Source organism: Mixophyes fleayi, chromosome 10 (assembly GCF_038048845.1).
Source record: "Mixophyes fleayi isolate aMixFle1 chromosome 10, aMixFle1.hap1, whole genome shotgun sequence".
In the NCBI taxonomy this organism is placed as follows: Eukaryota; Metazoa; Chordata; class Amphibia; order Anura; family Limnodynastidae; genus Mixophyes; species Mixophyes fleayi.
In genome coordinates this window covers 82,689,256-82,713,191 of record NC_134411.1, presented here as the reverse complement: position 1 = coordinate 82,713,191, position 23,936 = coordinate 82,689,256, and the positions used below count along the sequence as shown (strand labels likewise).

At 40.6% G+C, this 23,936-nt stretch overlaps 1 protein-coding gene across 2 annotated transcripts in view; it reads right to left on the bottom strand.

Annotated features, from left to right (window-relative positions):
• Positions 1 to 23,658, bottom strand: part of LOC142104373 (uncharacterized) — a 388,681-nt gene extending 365,023 nt beyond the window's left edge. For both annotated transcript variants that reach the window (XR_012679564.1, XM_075188999.1), the window contains exons 1-2: positions 22,715 to 23,658; positions 3,463 to 3,639 (exon numbers count right to left, since the gene is read on the bottom strand). Coding sequence is in view for 1 of the 2 variants with exons in the window: in XM_075188999.1 (XP_075045100.1) it covers positions 3,463 to 3,639; positions 22,715 to 23,179 (642 nt within the window). In the remaining variant the exon portion in view is untranslated. The remainder of the gene's footprint in view (positions 1 to 3,462; positions 3,640 to 22,714) is intronic.
• Between the last annotated feature and the right edge of the window lie 278 nt (positions 23,659 to 23,936).

Genomic DNA, 23,936 nt, shown 5'->3' with positions numbered 1-23,936 from the left:
GTCCCAAAATACAACCCTATTGTCGACCAATTCATAATCTTATTGAATCTATGACACAGATAACACTGCCTGACTCTCCGTTATATTCCTTTCCCCCCAGACCGCTTCCTGACACCACCCGGCCTACACAAAAGCTAATCAAACATATTTTAATTGCAGCTAAATGCTTGATAGCAGCGTATTGGAAAAACACCTCCCCTCCCCCCCTGCTCTCTGCAACTATTAATAAAATCTTGTTTATAGAATGGAAAGTACTTCAGCTATACTTAATGACACTCCAGTGAACTTCGAAAACACATGGGGGTATATTTACTAAACTGCGGGTTTGAAAAAGTGGAGCTGTTGCCTATAGCAATCGATCAGATTCTAGCTGTCATTTTATAGAATGCACTATATAAATGAAAGCTTGTATCTGATTGGTTGCTATAGGCAACATCTTCACTTTTTCAAATCTGCAGTTTAGTAAATATACCCCATGGACTCCCTGGATGAGTCGTTATGAAGCTGAACCCCCTCTAACAACCGTTTGATATCTTCTGGTCTCTATAACGCCTAATTTACATTTGGTGACTTGCTAAACTCCCTTCCACTTCCCCTTACCAAACCCCTCTCTAACCCCTTCAACCCTTGTTTGTCTCCCCCCCCTGATATACAAGTTTTTTTTTCTTGTTTTCCTTTAGCAACATACCTCATTTCCTATGGCAAGCCAGTTTTCTTTAGTATTCAATTCCCCCTCTATTGTTAATATGTATCGCCATTTATCTACAATGTATGGTATGTCATTTATTTGCTGACTTGTGAAAATAAAATAAGTCACAATAAGTAGGATCTGTCTGCCCTAAATTCATACTTTACTTGCTTAACTCTGCAGATTTTGCGAGTGGAGAGTTGGAGCACAGGATGGCGTGTGTAAGCCTTGTACATAAAGGGTGTAGTCACGTAACCGCGACCGAGGTAGACCTAGACGTAGGTGTATGTACACCTGTCCGGAGAAACTGGAGGACTGGTGGAACTATATACAGTGATGATGATCAGGTTCGGCAGCTTTAGCTACCCTCTTCTGATTGGCTGATTCTGGATTGATCTCTCCAGCTGACAGTGCCTAATTCATTAGTGTGGCTGCTATATTATATAAAGTTCTGGCAGTCAATACACATTAAGTAACTGACATTACCATTTGGACTGCAGGATGAAAGAAGATTCCCATTACATTTTTAATGAGAGAATAACAGATGCCTGTACTTAATTTCTTTTCTCTTAATTTAATTGAGTGTATTTCATATTTTGCATTTGTGTTTGCATTTAATCATGTTTTATATGGTAAAATATTGTGATATGCATCTAACCGAACATTAATTAAGCTTAAAAGATTTCACACATGTGTCTTTTCCTGCTCACATTCGGGGTGTAAACGGGTCCAATTCTACATGAGCCCCTAATTCTTTAATTGCTTACCTTCATTATTGCCACTGTGCGCTGTACAAGTTGAACTGTGATTATTATATCTCTTCTTCTACACACGGATTACTTGCTATACATGGGTATAAATTGATGTTTTGCAGATGCCCCCCTGGCCCCCAGCCCAGCCAGCCCCTGGTGTTGATTGTAATGGGAATATGTACAGACTGATGGCTAGATTTACTAAACGGCGTGTTTGAAAAAGTGGAGATGTTGCCTATAGCAACCAATCAGATTCTAGCTGTGTTGTAGAATGCACTAAATAAATTAAAGCTAGAATCTGATTGGTTGCTATAGGCAACATCTCCACTTTTTCAAACCCGCAGTTTAATAAATATATCCCTGAACCTGTTAATTAGAGGGAAACAAAGGCAACTGAACAGGTTTGCATAAAATATGTGCCATGCTGTATTCTGTATTAGCGTCTCTCAGTGGGCTATTCTAATATGATTACTTAAATTCTCTTTATTTATAACAGCAGAATATAAACAATTTGGACAGAGATTAATTTGTTTGCATGACTTACTGTATGAGTATCAGCCAGCATGAGGACATAGAGGTAACATAGATAATAAATAGAAAAGAACATACAGGGTCTGATTACTTAAGGCATGTAAATGCCGATACATGTCATATTTTGCCGAGAATCGAACTGAGCATGTCCAGAAACTAACCAAACACCAGAGAATGCAGCAACGTCCAATTCATCTTCAAGCTCAAAGGACCCGTACTACAGCCTACGATTTCAGGGGCGGAATGGGGAGGGGACTGGATGTATGCACCTAGTCAATTGCCCTTAGTCTCTCTCGGTCTGTGTTATATGTTAGGGGATTTAGACTGTAAGCTCCAATGGGGCAGGGACTGATGTGAATGAGTTCTCTGTACAGCGCTGCGGAATTAGCGTCACTATATAAATAGATGATGATGATGAATGCACAGTAAGGGCGTGCCAAGCTTGAGCGCAATCAGTAGCGTCTGATTCAAGCTTTGGGCATCTCAAAGATATTTTGATTACCCCCCTCGCTCCCTCCTCTCCCTCTGGGAGTTTCCCTGTCACCCGTGCCCTCCCTCCTGGGCTCCGTCGTATGCGGACTCTCCCCTCCCCCTACCCTAGCGTTGAGCTCATTGAATTACTGTGATTATTGTTTACTTTACTGTGCTGTCTCACCTTGTATTGTAATTTTGTTTGTCCCTGTACGGCGCCACGGACACCTAGTGGCACCCTATAAATAAAAATTAATAATAAAAAATTAATAATAATAGTGCCGATTACTAGTGATGACAACTGTTTATGTATGGTAGAACATGTATTTGCAATCAGAAGCAACTGAAAAATATATTTTTATGTATAGTATACATCAATAACATCGTAATAAATGTATTTTTATGGGGAGGTGCGTTCTTTTGTGACTGTATATTCCACATCTGCATTGGACGTATCCTGCAGTGTATTGCTAGTTAGAGCAGAGCGGACCTAGACCTGTATTCATCCACAGACGTATGTTCAGATATGCTCCTTGATGAATACGGATGTGCGTATGCCCGATATATGTGCATTTTAATACAAAAATGCACAATACGTACGATTTACATTGCTCGATGAATCAAGTTTACAATGCTAATTTTGGATAATGATATACTCTAAAGTAACTGATTCATTAAGGAAAGTAAGGCAAAAAAACGGAGTAAGTTTTCTCTTGGACAAACCATGTCACAATGCAAGGGGTGCATATTAGTTTATTATTTTGTACATAAGTTAAATACTGGCTGTTTTTTCATGTAGCACACAAATACTTGATAGCTTTATTTTTACTCTGACATTTAAAGTTGATCTAGGACATGCCCTACCCTAACTATAAATCTGCCATCACATTTTAAATTTACCTCCCCCTCCAATGTAACATGGTTTTGCCAAGGTGTAAAGTTACTCCTTTTTTTTTTTTTTTTTTTTGCTTTACTTTCCTTAATGACTCCAAAATATATTATTGATATAAAAGTCATTACCTGCCTCTGGTCTGGTCTTTCCAGGGCTGCATTTGCCCCATATGCATTACAGGATTCCACAATATATTCTGAGTTGACCCCCAAAAGCGAACTTGACTCTCCGCAGGATCCATCAGCAACTATAATGATCTTTGGCATCTGCACTTGCGACATCTTCCTCATATACTCTTCTGTAAACTAAGGGCACACAATGTTATCACTTGTCATAAATTCATAAACCTAAAAAAAAAATTCACAACTTATTTATGATAACCATCCTCACAATCAGCTCGTTGCTTGAGTGATAATTAAGATCTGACATAGTTTGAGTTGTCGTATCACAATGGTTTGGGGAGGGCTGCAGAGTATTTCAACATTTATTTTCTTACGCCATGGATTCACAATGAACTTCTTTGGAAATCAGCACAAAATACTATTTAATGCATGTCATGTCAAATAAAAAAATCTCTAAAAACTGTTACTTAATTGCAAAAAAAAAATAGACAATATTTGATTACATATGTATTCATCCCTTTTGTTTAGATAGACTTAAATAAACTCTGGTGCTATCACTTGACTTTAAAGTCCACATAATTAATTTATAGGAGTCCTCCTATATACAAGGCCAGCATGTGCATAGGCAAACCGAGAGGGTTGGGTTTCCTAGTGCCTGGAAACTCCCCTCCCAGCCTGGGGTACTGTATGCTTGAGGTGGATGGACCCTGCCCCGGGATCAGCCACTTTGCAGGTTGTGTGCAGATCGTTTCTGTCTGCACTATTCACAGCCATCTCTCCCCAACAAGTATTGAAAGCAGCAAGAACAGGTAGGAGGGAGCAGGACAGTCTGTCATCTGTTCTGACACACTCAGTCAGGACTTTGTCCTGAGTGTAGGGACAGTTGGGAGGTTTGTCCTGCTTCACAGGGCTCTGCTCAAAAAGGGAGAGCTGTGTGCCCCTAACAGTAGAGCACGCAGCATTGCCCGTGTATGTGATGGGGATAGGAAGAGTTGGAGAGCAGCTTAGCACTGTCTAAAATTATGGTCACGCCCCCATGCATGCTGGCCACGCCCACCTGTGGTGTGGCATGGAAACCCCTCTCTACAAGTCCTGCATTTGCCCCTGATGTGTGTGCAGTATTGGTGATTCCGTCCCTTCTTACCATGTAGGAGCGGCATATTTTTCTCTTGGGAGTGCGGTCGCTGAACTGTGACATCATAGCCCAGCGCCGCAACCCCTGCCCATTACCAACATGGAGGAGCAGAAGCCAGCAGCTGCATGGGTAAGAAGTTGCTGGCTTCAGCCACTCCATGTCAACAACTGGCACCTAGTGAGGGGACGCTATGTTGAAAATAAAAATACAGAATGATTGATAGGGGAGGGCTGGCAAATGTTAGCCCAGGGGACAAGACTGGACTCAGCAGCCTATTAGGAACATTTTAAAGAGAAAAAAAACCTGCTCATAGGTGGAAGTCTTTGTTTTCCAGAACCACTTCAACGCTCATTCCTGTTTTATTATTTCCTGTTTTATTATTGCCTTTTATATTTTTCTGTGTACTACCATTAAATGGAATTATGCTATGAATGTTTCATCTTTCCTTATGTGATGAGCGTTGAAGTGGTTCTGGAAAACAAAGACTTCCATCTATGAGCAGTTTTCTTTGATGCGCTGTATCCGTGAGGAATCCTGTAAGCAGACCCCCTGCGGAGACCCCCTCACGTGGTTCATTTTTTAGAATTCTCCTATGAACTAGATACACTTGGAGGAGGGATAATTCCCATAGGACACGATATAGATATAATCACCTTTTACATCACTATTTCTGTTACAGTACTACTCTATGTATGCTTTTCATTTTGTTACAGTATGTTATGGGGATAATATCTCCATCTGATGGACTTTATCTATATGTGATCCTCTCAGCGCTGTGAGGTATACAATCTTTCTATGCTAAAAATAAAGTCTAGGTCCGCCTCTGCGATGGGGGCAAGGCTACACCTTTGGGGGAGTGCCCAGCTCTTTTGAAGTGCTGGGTTAGTCTGTACGCTCCTCCCCTCCACACACTTTCATTGTCATTCAGAGCAGCAATGAATGATACACACCTCCTCAATTTCCCACCTGCAGGACAAAGTTGTATTTGTTAGTATATTGCGTCAAGCCCAATGAGAGCCCATAGGCCCCGGGGGCTCAAAGTTGGATCACAAGGACAATAGAAGTGACAACATGATGCTTTACCCACTATCACACTGTGGGTGGGGTGATAATGGGACATGATACTGTGAATGATAGCCACCATGTAAATAAAGGCAAACTAAGTTATTCAAAGGACTACCTGATGTCCATTATTTTCTTAACCTTCGTTGGCTATTCACACTTGTCCATCTATATCACTGCTGCAGATGCGGGGGCTCGTTTTTTTTAACCTGCATGACCCTAAGACAGCCGAGACTGAGCCACAGGTGTGTAGCTGACCGACGGGCAACACAAGTGAGGTGCCATGAGGGATGTTCTATCATGACACATGCATGCAAGCAGGGGTTACATTAGTAAAAATAAATTGACCCATCTGGCCAAAAGGAGACAATTCTAAATAAAGCATTTCCTAGTGCGTGACATATGCAGTGTCAACAGCAAAAGTAAAAGATACAAGACATTCTGACAAGGTCACACACAGACATGGAAGGCATCTGTAAAGACAAACAGCTTTCTGCCCCATCAATATCTGTCAATCTTATTAAAAAAAAAACAAAAAACAATGGTTTTGCCTGGCTATGGATTACATTAATAAACAAGAATTTAAGTGATTAGTTATTTTACACGTGGGAGGGGGTGTTAAAGAATGCTTCCAACACCAAGCTTAGGTGACAGAAAGGCTAACATGAGATAAGAAATTAACTATTGATGCCATTGGCAGGAGTGGTATGGTCCAAGGCTAGGGATGCCAAACATAGCTACCAGCAGGTGTCCTCAAGGAATAGGCTAGACCCCAGCAGAAGGAAAGAAAGCATTAATACTTGTGTTTCACTTCAGATTCTGCACTCCACAACTGCCTCACATCCACATTTAAAGTCTCAATCAAAATTTCCTAAGCTACTCTACTCTACTCTACTACTAATAAAATTATAAGGCAGGATTATCTGCAAACATTTTTAAATCACTTTTTCTAACGCCCTATGTATTGGAAACAATTCAGCTTCTCTTCGGTACAAAGGGATAAAGGTTATTCAATGTAATTTTTACCAAACCACCCCCCCTTCCCTCCGTGATCTAGTAGACCAGGGCGTATATCTATCAAGCTGAGAGTTTTCCGACGGGTTTGAAAAACCAATCAGATTCTAGCTATGATTTCTTTAGTACATTCTACAAAATGATAGCTACAATCTGATTGGTTGCTATAGGCAACATCTCCACTTTTCAAAGCCGCCGGAAAACTCTCAGCTTGATACATTTACCCCCAGGTGTGGCTGCATATCAATCTATCACCACTGCAATATTTCTGTGTTAAGAAATGAAAGTGGTAACAATTCACAAAGTGATTTGGGCAGATCGGATTACTATTGAGCATTGCTATATTGGGCTGACTGCACGATATCGTTGGCAGTATGGCATTTTGTATAATTATCAAACCGGCATGTAGAAATATACAAACAATTTATTAAAAAAGGTACAGGAATAAATCAATCGATGTCATATAAAAAATACACGTGACAAATAGACACCACATATAATGTATGATATTCTATATACATAAGAGATGTATCTCGAAAAATCAAATCATCTGAAATGCATGATATAAACCTCCCAATACAGTATTGGTATATAAAGATGGTACAGCCACCTATTAATAGAACCAAATGGGAGAGTGTTCACCCGGGTGATTCGCTGCCAGCCTGACCGCACTGACGAATGTTGGGTCTCCGTGGGGCGGCGGCAGTGGTCACCCACAGCCACAGCATGAGATGTGGAACAAATTCTAGGGTACCAGGGACAGAAACACTGCGGTAGCATTTCTGTCTCGAGTCCCCCTTTATACTTTCTGCGTCCCATGGGCCGCAATAAATGGCCTTGAAGACCATGTGTACCACTGGCCATGTGTATGTTGTTGGGTCAGATATGAATACAAATAATGCAATGCAATAAGTCTATGGAGGTTCTTATGAAAGCTTGGGGCTAATCTGGCAGCTGGCTAGCAGATGGACTGCCCTATGATTTGACAATATGTAGCTGATATTAATAATTTAGAGAAAGGTCATCAGGAATAACATGTTGCAATTGCCAGGGGCAAATTATTCTGAAGCCAATTAAACTACCTGTTTCACTTTTGGGGGTAACTGGAGCACCCAGAGGAAACCCACGCAAATGCAGGTAGGATGCAGAAAAGAGAGTACTCCTGTCGCAATTGAAGTCAATACCCCAATGCTCGGAGGGGGGAGGGGTTGATAACTGCTACTGTGTCTCCCACTCATTGTTGTGCAAGGCCGAGAACTTCATTCTTCACCCCAATGTTCTTAACGAGGGCATGGAAACCAATGGATGTCCTGAACATTTTTTTCTAAAAAAAAGGTCCTTGCTATAATGGAGTTAATCAGATTGGAACATTTACTACTAATGTTACAATACGTTCTAGTAAATTGGTTAATGGTAATTGGAATAAATAACTAGAACATGTTTGGCAAGAAAACAGCATATTTCTGTGTTTGCCTATTGTGCTGATAAAGAGGCCAAACAGTGCTTGCTATGGCAGATAACCAACAATCTGAACAAACCCCAAAGGAAAACAAAGCTAGGGATATTTAATTAAATATAGCTTTCATTTATTGAAATTGGAAAGTGTCCTCAGTGTTTCCTGTTAGTTTGATTTCTGTTAGCATTACTAAGTTGGACTTTAATTTGTAAACTAAAGATTCGCGCTCTGGCAAAGCTTATCGTAGTTGACAAATGTTTCAAAACTCATTAATTTCGCGTTGTGTTGGCATGTTTTGAATAAACTCATTGTTCTGTACTGGGAATACTGGTCTGACTGGCTGTATTGTTGGATGGCTATAGCCTAATTACATGGTTGGTTTCATTTGCGTCTGTTAATTGGAACACAGAGTTCTTGTTTAAAAGTTTACCTGGTTTGCCCTTCATAGGGTCCCTGAACAAAGTACATGTCCTTAATGGCTTCAGGCTGCAGAATCAGTACAACATACACTGTGGGGAAAGACTATTGGATGCTGAAGACTGGCTACATTCACCCAACGGTAGAAGAAACATGTTACGACTTCTATCAGTTATAGGATCAATATAACTAATGTGCATGTGGTTTTATATTATAGAGCTACCAGTAAGTTTCACAGGTACATGTATACACCTGACAATCAGTGTCGCAGGCACATAAAATATTATTTTTAATAATTTATTTCAAGCTGGAATTTTTTAAATGAATGAGGATTTTGCCCGCCCCATAAAACAAAAATTATTAAAATTATGGGAAACATGGATAACCTATATTATATCTATCATATATTTTAATATATAAAAGCTTTAAATAAAAAAGTCGGGACTTCAGAGCAATAAACAACCCTTATCACTCTGGATTTTTTTGGGCGGTTAAGGCGATAAATTAATGTTAAATCCCTGAGATAAGTAATACCTTTAATAAAAAGGATTCTGTGTTATATGCTAGCTGTCAGGCGCCACCTCCGCGCTGACTCTGGGTGCGAGAGGCGGCTGCCTGTCTCTGCCGATCAACGCAGACGGTGTCTGCCTAGCAACGGGACGCTTCCCCTACTTCCGTGTTTTTGAATGCAAATTTCTATTGGATTGTAAGCTTGCAGGCAGAGCCTTCTTATCTCTCTGTCTGTCTGTATTACCCAGTATTGTTTTATTACTGTGTTTGTTCCCAATATATCTTATATGACGATTGCATATATATATATATATATATATATATATATATATATATATATAGGTAATATAGGCTGATTAATAGCATATCACACTAGAATGCTCAGTGTTTTGTAAATTGGTCAATAGAAGAATGCTCTATGTATTGTACATATTTCACTAGAATGCTCTCTGTATTGTACAGAGGTCACTGTAATGCTTTGTGTACTGTATACCAGTCAGTAGAATAACCTCTCTATTGTACACTGGTTACTAGAATGCTCTATTTATTGTGTAAATGTCACTAGAATTCTCTATGTATTGTGTAAAGGTTACTAGAATGCTCTATGTATTGTGTAAAGGTCACTAGAATGCTCTATGTATTGTGTAAAGGTCACTAGAATGCTCTATGTGTTGTGTAAAAGTTACTATAATGATCTGTGGTTTGAGTTCAATAGAATGCTCTGTGTATTAGAAATCAGTCACTATCACCATCATCATCATTTATTTATATAGCGCCAACATATTCCGTAGCGCTTTACAATTGGGGACAAACATAATAAACTAATAAACAAACTGGGTAAAACAGACAAAGAGGTGAGAAGGCCCTGCTCGCAAGCTTACAATTTATGGGATAATGGGAGATTGACACATGAGGTTAAGTATACATTTTGCATCTTGGCCCAGCCAGACTGCAAAGGCAAAAGTGACTCATAAGCTAAATGATCCTGTCACACAACAATGTTGGTCAGGGGGTAGTTGTCTTGTGTGAAATTGTGTAACAGGCTAAAGGCAGTGAGGTTAAGAGGGTGGTTGAGGAATATTATAAGCTTGTTTGAATAGGTAGGTTTTCAGAGAACGCTTGAAAGTTTGTAGACCAGAGGAGAGTCTTATTGTGCGAGGGAGAAAGTTCCATAGAGTGGGTGCAGCCCGAAAAAAGTCCTGTAACCGGGAATGGGAGGATGTAATGAGGGTGGATGAGACTAGAGTATTCTCTGTATTGTAAAGGAGCCACTAGAATATGATCTGCCTTGAATACTAGTGCTGGAAATAGTGTATTTGATTATAGCTCTTTGACATAACAAGTTTTCATATATTTAATTGTATGCACATATGACACTGATTCCGCAGTCAATTACCTGGAAATAAAAATGACTCTTGGGTGCTATTAAACAGAGTGGTGACATTATATTATGCATGTGGGTTATATATGATTCTTTTTTTAGTACAAGCACTGTGTAAACTGACTCCCATGTAAGCTTGCAGACAGGGCCCTCTCCTCTCTCTGTCTGTATTACCCAGTATTGTTTTATTACCGTGTTTGTTCCCAATCGTAATGCGCTATGGAATTTGCTGGCGCTACGTAAATAAATGACGATGATCTTGTTGTGTGAACAACACATTTTAATAAACGATTACTAAAACACATCATCAGGCGACATAAATTTTACATATATCACCCAAAAAATTGTTCCTTTAAAGTCCATGGGCTAAATTTACTAAACTGCGGGTTTGAAAAAGTGGAGATGTTGCCTATAGCAACCAATAAGATTCTAGTTATTATTTAGCACATTCTACAAAAATTACAGCAAGAATCTGGTTGCTATAGGCAACATCTCCTCTTTTTTAAACCCGCAGTTTAGTAAATATACCCCCATGACTTGTAGTGAAAAGGTTAATTTCAAATGCGCTTAAAAAATAGGCAAACATAACGCAACATAACAGAAAATATTACCATATAAACTATACTCAGATTCAGTTCTACAGACAGGACATATTAAACTATTATTAGATTTTCCCCTATCATAATTTGTTGAATCTGTGATTTTCCAGATGTTTGTACATTGCTGGTCTTTCTGTTAGGATTTTTCCATTAAAATGTTGATCTAGTTGGATAACATTTATGTGTACTTTAAAAAGCATGCTTGAAAAACAGTGGAAATTTTCTCTTGAAATGCAGAATGGAGAAGAAAAATGGTGAAAGTTGTATTCTGGCACTGGAAAAATAATTAATGTGTTTGAAACCAAATCTAATTGAGAACAGCAGGGAGATGTCCCTTGGGAGCGTGAAGTTGGCCTTCTAAGCTGGATATTTGTGTACAAAGTATGTTGACTGATTATTTTGGAACCTTGGGCACGTTCAGCTAGATAGAAAATGTGATCTCTGTCTGTAGTGGGGATGAAGCTTCAGTTGCATGAAATAAAAATAAAATAGGATGTGTGTTATCATTTACATAAACTGTGTGGGTGCAATATAGAAAGAGTCACTATACAATGCTGCAGGCTTTTTAAAAACATTACTGTCAAAAAAAATGCTTGGTATATTTTGGATAGGGAGAATTGACGCAATAAAAATGAATGTTCTCCCTAGAGCAGTGATGGCTAACCTGTGACACTCCAGGTGGTGTGAAACTACAAGCCCCAGCATGCTTTGCCAGTAGATAACTAGCTGATAGCTGGCAGAGCATGCTGGGACTTGTAGTTTCACAACACCTGGAGTGTCACAGGTTAGCCATCACTGCCCTAGAGTCCTCTACTTGTTAAGACCTGGCCTATGGCTGCACCGACTAGGACAATCCACACGCCCCAGTCTGCATGCAACAAATTTATCTGGAACTATAAAATAAACTTGGGGAAAGAGAGAACTCTTAGCCAGAGCATTGTTGGTCCCTCACCAACGATGCTGGGTCTACCCCTTATTTCTTAGATACTACAATGCCAGACTGGGGCTGACTGGCAAATTTTAGCCCGGGATGGGACTCGGTGCAGTAACCTATTAGGAACATTTTAAAGGAAAGAAAATGTAGGTAGCCCAGTGACCCAATCCAAGGTAGTCCACCATGGGACTGGCCCAGGGGTAGATTCCCCCCTGCCCCCCAACCCCGGATGCCAGTAAACTACTAGCTTGGCAAACCAAACATTAAGCGATGGGTCTCAAAAACGAGCTGGTTGGTGAGAGCTTGTAGAATTCATCCCCTGGTTTACAAAGCAACACAATGTCTGGCTTATCTATCCCATCTGTGAATTTACAACTATCCAACTATCCAGAGGTATCTGACTGTATCACCCCACTCTCTCTCGCCCTTTTTTGGGCACACCCCCTCTTCACAAAAATAAGTATATGGACTCCATATGGAAAGCAGCAGTAATAACTTATTTAACATTTCCCACCACTATCATTTGCACAACTGCAGGAAAAGAGTCAACTACTGAACACATTTTTTTTTTTACCAATAGCTGCAGATCCACCACCTTGTTCAAGGCTCACTTACCGAAAAGACAGTTTACACAAATTGAACCCACTTCCACATATTATCAGCAGAGGTGCCGTTTCCAAACTCTACCACACAATCCAAGTCTCACAGATGCCGGAAGTAGACACCCATGAGTTGGCCTGGTGTCACAAGACAAAATCTAGAGTATACCCGTTGATGTTGGCACAGCTCTAGAAGGAGGTGCGGAGTCTAACGCGCCTCCGGTCTTCTCCAGGGACCCCCACAAGTGAGTATGGGTTTCGCTGTTGGAGATTTGCAGGTTACGGACCTTGAACTGAGCTACCAGATAGGTAATGGAGAGTAGAGAGTAGGCCGAGTCAGTAGCGGGCGGACAGTGAAAGTACACTAGGAAGATCAAGATGGAGTAATCACAACAAGCCGGGTCGGTATCGTTCGGGCATGAGAAGTATACAAGAGAGATCCGTAAGAGAGGTCAAGCAACAAGTAGAGAATGGATACCAGGTAAGTCAAATAGGAGAAAACCAGGAGAGTAGTCAAAAGGTCAGCCGAGGTCATACACAGAGAATCTGGAGACACTAAAATAGAGTGAACGCTCCTATGATTAGCGCCGGCTGTGCAGCATCATCAGACGCTGCTGGGGGTTCCAATAGCATCCCAGTGCCTAGCAACGGGACGCTCATGCACATTAGAGCTGGCGCAAGAGCCAGAAGAGCCGCATCTGGTTGCTAAGCAGCTAGTCGCAGCAGAAAATCGAGTGGAATACCTACCTTACATAACAGGTATACTAATCCTAATCCTAGTCAATTTAGACTGCAAGCTCCAGTGGAAACGGGACTGATGTGAATGACAAATATTCTCTATACAGTCCTGTGCAATATGATTGGTGCTATGTAACTAAACAATAATAAAAATCCAGACCTGGATGTTTGAAATTACAGTGAATCAATGGGCAAGAAACAACCACTAAAACTCCTTTCCTATTCATTTGTAAACTTTTTATTTTCCCTCTAATAGCTACAACTGAACCCTGTTATTGCACTGCTGGCGGGCATCATTAATTTTAGGTACAGTGTCGGCGGGATTGACATGTGTGCTTGGATCAGTTCTGCTACCAACACAATGCACCAGTGTGGCTAAACACATCGCTAGCAGCTCTTGTGTCTGCCTTTGTCTGGGCCCACGTGTCTGGCAGTAGTGCTGATTGGTCCTGCCAAGTAACTCCTGTTGTCCTGGATCTCCTGCAACAACAACACTAACGGCTCTCCTAGGTAGCTGGCTACATGAGGTAAGCAGGAGGCACGGTGCCCACAATAGATAGATACCAGCACAGATCGGTGACCTGATGCTAGCCCAAACTTATGTTTCCTCAGCAACGGAAATAAATTAGTCAACAAGGACCATGTGCTAAAAAGCAACAGCTCCCACCTTTATAAAGGGAGTCAACCACGCAGTCTATAATCCATAGGCTTGGTAGCAACAATACTAACATATTACATTGTCCAGGACACTTGCATTAAAAACTGTAAAAGTGCATTGTTGATATTTGCAGCTTGCCTCAAATCTATAGACTTCCACGTAAATTAAAAAATCTTTAAAGAAAGCACAACACACTCTAACACACATAGGGCCTGATTCATTAAGGTTCTTAAATGAAGAGGATTCTCATTTCAGTCTCCTGGACAAAACCATGTTACAATGGAAGGGGTGCAAATAAGTGTTCTGTTTTACACATAAGTTAACTACTGACTGTTTTTTCATGTAACACACAAATATCAACTTTAAATTTCAGTGTACAAATAAGCTATCAAATATTTGTGTGTTACATGAAAAAACAGTCAGTAGTTAACTTATGTGTAAAACAGAACACTTATTTGCACCCCTTCCATTGTAACATGGTTTTGTCCAGGAGACTGAAATGAGTATCCTCCTAATTTGAGATCCTTAATGAAACAGGCCCATAGCTCCTAACATTCAGAATCCAGAAAGTATTACAAAATAAGCCCCACCCCTGCCCAAACTCCAGCCAGTTACGTCCAAACTCCGCCCACAAAGGACCATATTCAGTTAAAGCCCACCAACTTTCCCACTAAAGTTGGTGGGCTTATGTGACCTGTGAATCAGGACAAGCTGCCAAAATAGGGATAGTGGGGAGGTATGTCACTATGCATGAAACTTCCGTGGGCAATGTTCATCTCAAATTTCAGTACTGACCCATAAGTAAAACAATACGTGATACGTGGTCAGGTTGGGATTTGTGGAAAAGCCACATAAGGCGGGGTGCCATGCAGGCACATTTATAGTAAATATTTTCATATTACAAACATTTAACTTGTATGTATATGTAAGCTGGAATATGTATTTGCAATCAGAAGAACGGTATAATATATTTGTATGTATAGTAGACATTAATAACATTGTAATAAATGTATTTTATGGGGGTGTTGATGAGGGGAAAAAAACAATTTTCTACTTTTTTTATATTTTTGTCATTAATGACTATGGGCCTGATTCATTAGGGAACTTAGGCAAGAAATTGAAAAACAGTCAGTATTTAACTTATGAGCAAAATAATAAACTAATTTACACCCCTTGCACTGTAACATGGTTTTGTCCAGAATACTTAAGTAAGAAAACTTACTCAACTTCTTGCCTAAGTTCATTAATGAATCATGCCCTATATTATTAACAGGTGACATTAATTGAATCGGTTTTCTTTTGTGACTTTATATTCTACATATGTATTGGAGATATCCTGCAGTGTATTGTCTATTAGTGCAGAGCAGACTTATTGGGGGATTCAATTCCCCCCAGAGTAACGCTGCGCTAAAGCTATTACCGCTTATACGGTAATTTTAACACTGCTTTCTGCTCACGGCTCCGGGTGTTGAAATTACCGTATTAACGGTAGTTATGTGCAATATTACTGTAATATCGGTAATAGTGTGCAGGCCGCGGTACTTTCAGCAGTAACGAGGCCAATAGAATTCCCACCTTAGACCTGTATTCATCAACAGATGTGTCCTTAGATTTGCTCCTTGTTGAATACAGATGTGCGTATGCTCGATATATATGTGCATTTAAAAAACGCACAATACATACATCTTACATTCCTTGGTGAAGGCTTACAATGCTAATATTGGATAATGATACACTCTAAGGGCCTGATTCATTAAGGAGTGTAAAGTAAAAAAATTTAGTAACTTTGCACCTTGTTACATTGGAGGGGGAGTAAATTTTAAAATGTGGGGACAGATTTGTAATTGGGTTATGGCATGTCCCACAGGGGCGGACCGAGACGGCATTTTTAGGTGATTTTGCATAATCATGCCCCTCCTTCATTCTGATTGGCTGGGCCCGGAAAACCCCGTCCACAACCCGCGATTGGCCCCGCCCCCTCCACGCGTTTTGATCGGCGTCAAATTTAAAAGACTTGTGCTGCTGGGGGCCTGGATCCGCCACTGATGTCCCATGTATCACAGGTCGGGTGTAAGCGCTGAGTGATAGCGATGATGATTGCGTGCTAGAACATGCTAGAACATGCATGCTAGAACATGTGTTTGCAATCAAGAGCAACTGTAAAAATTAATTTTATGTACAGTAGACATTAATAACATCCTGATAAATGTAGTGCCATGTGTCACGATCTGCCTACAGCTTATGCATTACATGCTGCTTTGCATGGCAGCTCCTGCCTTTTTGTCCTTATTATTGTATTTGTATTGGCAGTACCTCCATTCACCAGAGGTGCTGCTATTGTGCCTTATTGTGTGCATTAGGGGTTAACCTTCATGTTCACCAATTATCCCATGCACCTGGGTGTGGTTTTCCCTTTATATACCTGTCACTCCCAGCACACATGGCTGGTTATTGTTGTCCCATCCTGTGATGTCATAGCCTTGTTGCAACCTGTGGATTCTTCCTCCTGCCTTGCTCCTCTGGTTCATGCCTGCTTGGAATCTGTTCATACCTCCTGCTTCCCTGCATTAGCTGTTTACCTGCTGGTTTCTGAACATTCGTATCATTTCCTGCATCAGCTTGCACCTGGTATTTACTACTGCTCTTGATTACCTGCTATTTATACTTTTCTGCAAATAAACAGTGTTTTCACCATATTCGTGACTCCTAGCTGTACTCCTGTTTGTAACCGTGACACCATGTGGGGGTTCTTTTTTTTAAAAAAATAAAATAAAATTTGTCAATGACTATATTATTAACTGTTGACAATCACTAAATACTTTTTTTTCCTGAGTGTTCTGCTGGGACATGTTTCGGAAGTCTCCTATAGTGTATTGTGTGTGTGTAAGAGCAGAGCGTACCTACACCTGTATTCAACAAGAGACGTTTGCCCGAATTCCTTGAGTTTAATGCACCTTTAGCATCCCTATATTGTAAAATGTTAATTCACATACTCTAATTATAGAAATAAATCATTTCATTTAAAAGCAATGATATGGAGGGATACAGAAACGGTCTAAAAATATTTTAATTGGTTAACTACAACATTTGTTGCTTTTTTTGTCACCGCTGAGTGAGGAAAATGGACAGGAAATGATTTAGGCAATTAGCACGTCGGCAGCGTGTGCTTGTTGGGGGTGATGTGACATGTTTGGATCATACGGATCAGACGGCAGCTATGGAACATCTTGGGAGTGTCAGTGCACATCGATTATAAATATTCATAATTGCAAATATTTGCAATCCTCCAGCCACAACATGTAATGCAGCCAATCTTTTGCTGACAATTATTCATGTTCTGCATGACCGGCCTCAAAGTTTTTATTTAATTAAATGTCTATGAAAAACCTTACTGGGCATTCTGCTGTTGGCATGGCAACTGCTTCGCTGCAAGTCTGGTTATAAATGATTTATGAATATATTAGGCTCAATTTTGTTAAAATTGAGGGTGGGGGGGGTGGGGGGTGTTAGTTTTCCTTCTTGCCCATTGAACCTTATTCTCCTGTGTATTTGCAAACAATAACATAAGCTACTACATCACTTGATCAATACGGTTTAAATGAAAGGCAGAATATAGTCCATTAAAGTAGAATTTCGTTTTGGCTATTTTTATAACTATTTCATTGAGCATATATAACCTTAAGTCATTGTGCACACAGTACAGTTTCCTATTTATTTGTACAGTCACAGAGCTATATAGAGCTTATAACACTAATGAATAGCTGTCAATTGAATAATTAAGCCTAGGTTGCACCTGAATGATTGCTACATTATCTGTCCAATCAGGTGGTGGCTGTAATAGTTTAGATGACAAGGATGGAATAGTGTTATGTGTTATGGCTTTAACACTTCTCAACAGCTGAAATAATGAATTATGTGTGGGCTACGAAGGGTTAACAGTGGTTGTCCAGAGAGAAGAACCCACACACTTTCTACTATCTAGAGAGGAGTGCATGTCTATTGAGTGGAGGGGGAGTTCATATTGGTTTGAGCTCCAAATTAACGTTAACGGTCACCACACACGGAGTCATCCTATTTGTGTGCGGCACAGTGGCTCAGTAGTTAGCACTTCTGCCTCACAGCACTGGGGTCATGAGTTCAATTCCTGACCATGGCCTTATCTGTGTGGAGTTTGTATGTTCTCCCCATGTTTGCGTGGGTTTCCTCCCGATGCTCCGGTTTCCTTCCACAATCCGAAAACATACTGGTAGGTTAATTGGCTGCTATTAAATTGCCCTTAGTCTCTCTGTCTGTGTGTGTGTGTTAGGAAATTTAGACTGTAAGCTCCAATGGGGCAGGGACTGATGTGAATGAGGTCTCTGTACAGCACTACGGAATTAGTGGCGCTATATAAATAAATGATGATGATGACTCATGAGACTATATCCTATGGGAATATCACATACAGCCATGTTTGGTGGTTTCCCCAGAACTTTCACTCTTGGTGCCATCATGCTCCCACCCTGCTGTTCTTGCATCTCTGTGCCTAAACAGCAGCCGCATACATGAATGCAGACGTCAGCAGCACAGTGTTCAAAAAGGCCCAAGAGAGCACCAGTTTTTGTTTACTACTCGTACTTCAGTATTACTTGTCAGATATCCTGTTACTCACCCAATCTATCGTGTAACTTGTCCATTTTAATTTCTCTGCTTTCCTCAATTTAAGTTTTGGCTTGTTCCTTTGTTCCTCCCGTGTCCGCAACCTCCTACTGGGGAAACCTGTGGGTGTTAAGCCGCAAAGTCTATCTCCTCCTTGCTGATATCCCTAGACCTCAGGTAAGCCCGGATCAACCTCTGGCAGCACAGCGAGCCCACAGCCTTAACCAGTGAAATCTCCCACAGTTTGAAGCTGGATCTATCTGATTGAATTGAAGAAAGCGAAAGCCAAGCAAGGCCACATTATTCAGTATCTGGAAAGTCTGTTTATCCACCCGCTACAAGCATCCAAAAGCCAGGTACCAATCCTGTTCCCATATCAGCCAGCTTCAACCCTACATATTCCCTCACCACCTTGATAACTTTAGGTTTCTAGTGGTCTCCTAAATCAATGTGTGATCCAGGTTGAGTTAAAGTCTGGCAACTTCATCTCGGAAGGCGTTAAAATGGCATACATACTTACTCTACTGTCTGGAGAAGCTCCAAGAGTAGCCGTAAGCTGGGCTACTGCCTTTCAGGGGCAAACACAGGATTTGTAGAGGGGGGCTTCCACACCATGCCGCCAGTAGGTGTGACCAGCATGCATGGGGGCGTGGCTATAAGTTTAGACAGTGCTTGGCTGCTCTCCAACTCTTCCTATCCCCATAATATACATGGGCAATGCTGCGTGCACTACTGTTAGGTGCACGTAGCTCTCCCTATTCAAGCAGAGCTGTGTGTAGCGGGAGTAGGGTCCAGCCACCTTAATTATACAGTGCTTTAGGCTTGGAGGGGGGTTTCCAGGCACTAGGAACCCCCCTCTGTTTGCCTATGGCCTTTATTTCAGCATTATGAAAATTCTACAATGAACCAGATAGAGTCTCATTAAGTTCTGTAAACTAGTTATTATATGGCCATCAAACTGATCATGAAAATGTTTTTGCGGTAATAACCTAACCACAACATGTTGGTCTACAATGCTTCCTATGTTTTGCCAATTACTACCAACAATTTAAAGGGAAAAGCTCTTCAAACAATGCTTTCACCATGGCCCTAACAAGATTAAATTCTCATGTTTGGCCACCAAAAGCAATTCAGTCATTCTCAAGCAGAGACAGCTGAGATCTGGAAATACCAGTCTCCGAAGTAGGACTGATGTCCTTCACTTCTCAGCAGCAGAGGTAAATTAAATTAAGAGCACCGCAAATTGTTAGGTCTCTTTGAACGGAACAAGTGACTATGTGGAAGTCACTGAAGATGGGGGCCGGGAGAAGTGAAGAAAGGAGATTTAGATAAGAGGTTCAGAGTAATAAGGGGGAGAGGAGAACACTAATTCATATCTTGTAGAGATTAGAATTTAAACCACATTGATATAACTACAATGGTGGCTCATTCTTTTTACCTGGTAACATAATTATGTCCGGTCACCTTTCAGAGAAAATTATTATTTACCATCCCCATGTAAGCTGCAAAGAATTAATGAATTATAGCAGTCGCAGTAACTATGACACTTCGGCTCAACTATATCTCCCATGATGCTCTGCAGATTTCAGAAATAACGGGAGCTGTGGAACTCTTATATAATAAATATATATCTACAGGGGTGATAGACTAATCAAAGCAAGTATATAGCCATAAAAATAGAATATGAACATATGAAATTAAATCAACATTTGTACCTGGGGTCCATGACCAACTACACTTCTGGAAAAAAAAACTAGAGATGCTCACTGACCCCCATGTGAACTGGTTTTGGTTTTGGATCTGGATTAGCTTTGTGTTTTGGTTTTGGTTTTGGCAAAACCGCCCTTGTGTTTTGGTTTTGGAATTTTTAGAAAAAATCCTAAAATATGCTAAATTCACATAATTTTGCTCTTTTTTTGTTCCTACATTATTATTAACCTCAATAACGCGAATTTCAAGTAATTTGCAGTCAATTTTGACCACCTCACAGGTCACAATATTATTTTCATACACTTTCGGACAAATACTGCAGCGACCTGGCTGGATGGTAAGCGACAGAGCAATGACACAAACACACGGCAGTTCCTAGCACATCTAGGACACATTGGCACACAGCAGTGGCAGAAAAGAAAAATGGGGGTCCGCCCTCCCTCCCACCCCTCGCTATGTTGGATCTTAAAAAGGAATTCAAATCTCGCGAGATCCGACGACGTCACAATGACGTTTTGCCTCATTTTCATTTCCGAGGGCGCGCGACAGTACCGAGCAGACTCGGCTCGCTACTCGGATTCCCTAAGTTCGGGTGTGTTCCGTTCTCGAGGAACCGAGCCTGAGCATCTCTAAAAAAAAACTAATGTCTTTAAACAATTAACTATTCCAAAAGTATATGGTCATAATGTTGTCTGAAAAATAGACTCAATTTTGACCCCTAAATCTGTACAATATATAACTGCCCTCCACTTAGTTATTAATATTAGACCTATAAAAGACAATTGCAAAAGGTTCGGTCATCATTTGATATGTTTCTATGGGGACACCTGGTGAGCACAAACAAAACTGAATCTTTACATAATAAGACAAAGTGGTAGATTTACTTAAGCTTCCAAAAAGGCTAAGCGGAGGTGTTGCCCATAGCAACCAATCAGATTCTAGTTATCATTTATATAGTACATTCTACAAAATGACAGTTAGAATCTGACTGGTTGCTATAGGCAACATCTCCACTTTTTCAAACCAGCAGTTTAGTAAATATACCCTTGAGGTTGTGACTAAGGTATAAGAGTAGGGCCACTTATTTGTTTGGCTATATAAATCAGCATTTTGGAGAAATTCTGTACTATTTCTACCCGGCATTGTTCATTATAAATAAGAATCCAATGCAGTTATGGGATCAATTGATAGATATTTCCTATTATTGCACATTAGCCAGAAATGTCACAACCTGTAATTTTATGTTAGTTACAACAAGCACTGTAATTATGGTGTCTGTCAGGGTAAGCAGGGGGTTAAAGTTTATCGAAAGCTGGAAAGGTTATATACACACATGTATTATTAGGACAGTGTCTAAAGCGTCCAAGCAGGAATAATAAATTATGATCATTTGGACCAGATAACATAAGCCCTGATTACGCATAAGTGAATATTCAGTCTGACTTACAGTCTCACGTGTGTGTGTGCGATTACTTAACTAATTGTTATCTAAGAAAGATTTGGTCATGTCAAACATATTGACTTTTTCTGATCAATATGTATTCTAAGTTAGACATTCCAAGAACAATTGTTCAGGTTGTAGTTACGTTATTGAAAGAAAAAAAAAAAAAAGAAAAAAAAAAAAATTATATATATATATATGTGCAAATGTGCAAAATTCTAACAATATACTATTCCAAATTGCAGCACTAACCTGCACCACTACTGCAGTTATCTAATCAGGGGCAGGCTGGGCTAGGGGGCAGGGGGCATCTGATCCCTGGGCTAGTCCCATAGTAAGCTACCTTGGGTAAGGTCACTGGGAAACATGCATTTTTTCCCTTTAAAATGTTCCTAATATGCTGCTGAGTCGCTTCTCACCCCTTGGGCTAAAATTTGCAAGCCCACAGCTTGTTATCCTCTTGTGAGAAGCATTAGAAAAAGTCTCAAAATTCAATTTATTACACCCGTGTGCTCGGATAAGTGAAATTTAACTGCATATCCAGTATTATCCATAATGTATGCGCTATATCATAAATGATAAAAGCTCTTACTTATAGCTATAGTCATAAGAACCTCAAACAAAGCTATAATCAGCTGCTTTTTTGCTGGTTTTAAGATTAACCCCAGAAGGCTGGGATAAACCATCTCTGATTTGTCACTTGAGACATAAACCACTGGCTGTGAAAGATATGGGGGTATATTTATCGAACTTTCTAAAAAGGAAAGGTGTAGGTGTTGACCATAGCAACCAATCAGATTCTAGCCATTATTTTCTAGAATGTACTAGATAAATGATAGCTAGAATGTGTTTGGTTGCTATGGGCAACATCTGCAGTTTTCCTTTTTAGAATGTTTGATAAATCTACCCCATTGGCGTCTCAGTGACACATCGCAAGACATGGATGGAATTACATGTAACACTTACTTTGGTTCCCAGCAAGATTCTAATGTCCAATGTTTGTTTCCTCTGTTCCAGAATGCTCAGAAGGTGCTCGTGGAAAACACCGATCTTGGTGAAAAAGTGATCATTCTGCCAGCATCCTTCAATATTGTCAAAGTCGACTCCCAAATCCAAGAGAAACTTGACGCTTCGAGGGTCCAAGGCTATTTGCTGGGGTCGGCTAAGTAAGGCAGTCCTGGAGCGCTCATCCAAGACAGTTAAAGTCAGCACTTTCCCTGAGCGGACAGCGACGAGCGCAGCTGTCAATCCAACAGGTCCGGCGCCCACCACCAGAATAGACACCCGGGCTCTCCATTGACGAATTCCATCCACACTTATCTTCACCACAATATACACCAGGACAACTACCGCTGTGCTCAGAGCTGTATCCAAAGCAAGACGGTCCAGGACCTCTTGTTCGCTGTCCAGGTGACCCTCTACCCTCTCCATCCTTTCCGACACAATTAATGGCAGATGCGCCAGTTCTTCTGTACCTCCGCTTCCCAAACGTGCACCATACAGTCTCGAATTCGATGCAACACCCAAGAGAAATCTTGACTGTCAGCAGCTTGTGCTGGATGAATCATAATCAGAAGTCTTAGTGAAATATATCAGATAGTCCCACTCTAATTAAAAAGGCAGATTTCATATCAGCTGGCCACGCTGTGATGAACAGGAAAGCGGCACCTATTATGATCATGTACGACTACAGTAGCTTAAAACACTTATACACTTGAAGAATACCCTCCACCTCTCTTCTACTGATTAACAATTGACTTTCTCCTATTGGCTGCTGGCTTTCATCAGCTTCTGAATACATTATCTCTCTCTCTCTCTCCCTCTCGCTCTCTCTCTGTGGCTTATGTGTCTGGATCAGGCTACACATAAATCTGGGGATGAACCTCTCTCCTCTCCTTTCCCAGACTATTTTCTGCAAAACATCTTCAGTAAATATCATCTGGTGACCTTAACGCTGTCAGTGCTGGAGAGGTCCGCGGAACCAGGGGTTGAATCATGCCAGCATTTCTTTGTTTACTCACATTGCTGATTGCTATGTGTACATTTGCATGCATTAGCTGCAGGCAGTTTAAAAACATTCTCGAGTTGTTACAGGAATATTGTTGGGTCCTTATTTTCCGCACAATTCGTTTCAGACAAGATGAAATGGTGACACAAAGGCACCCGTTTTATGCACTGTTAACAAGCA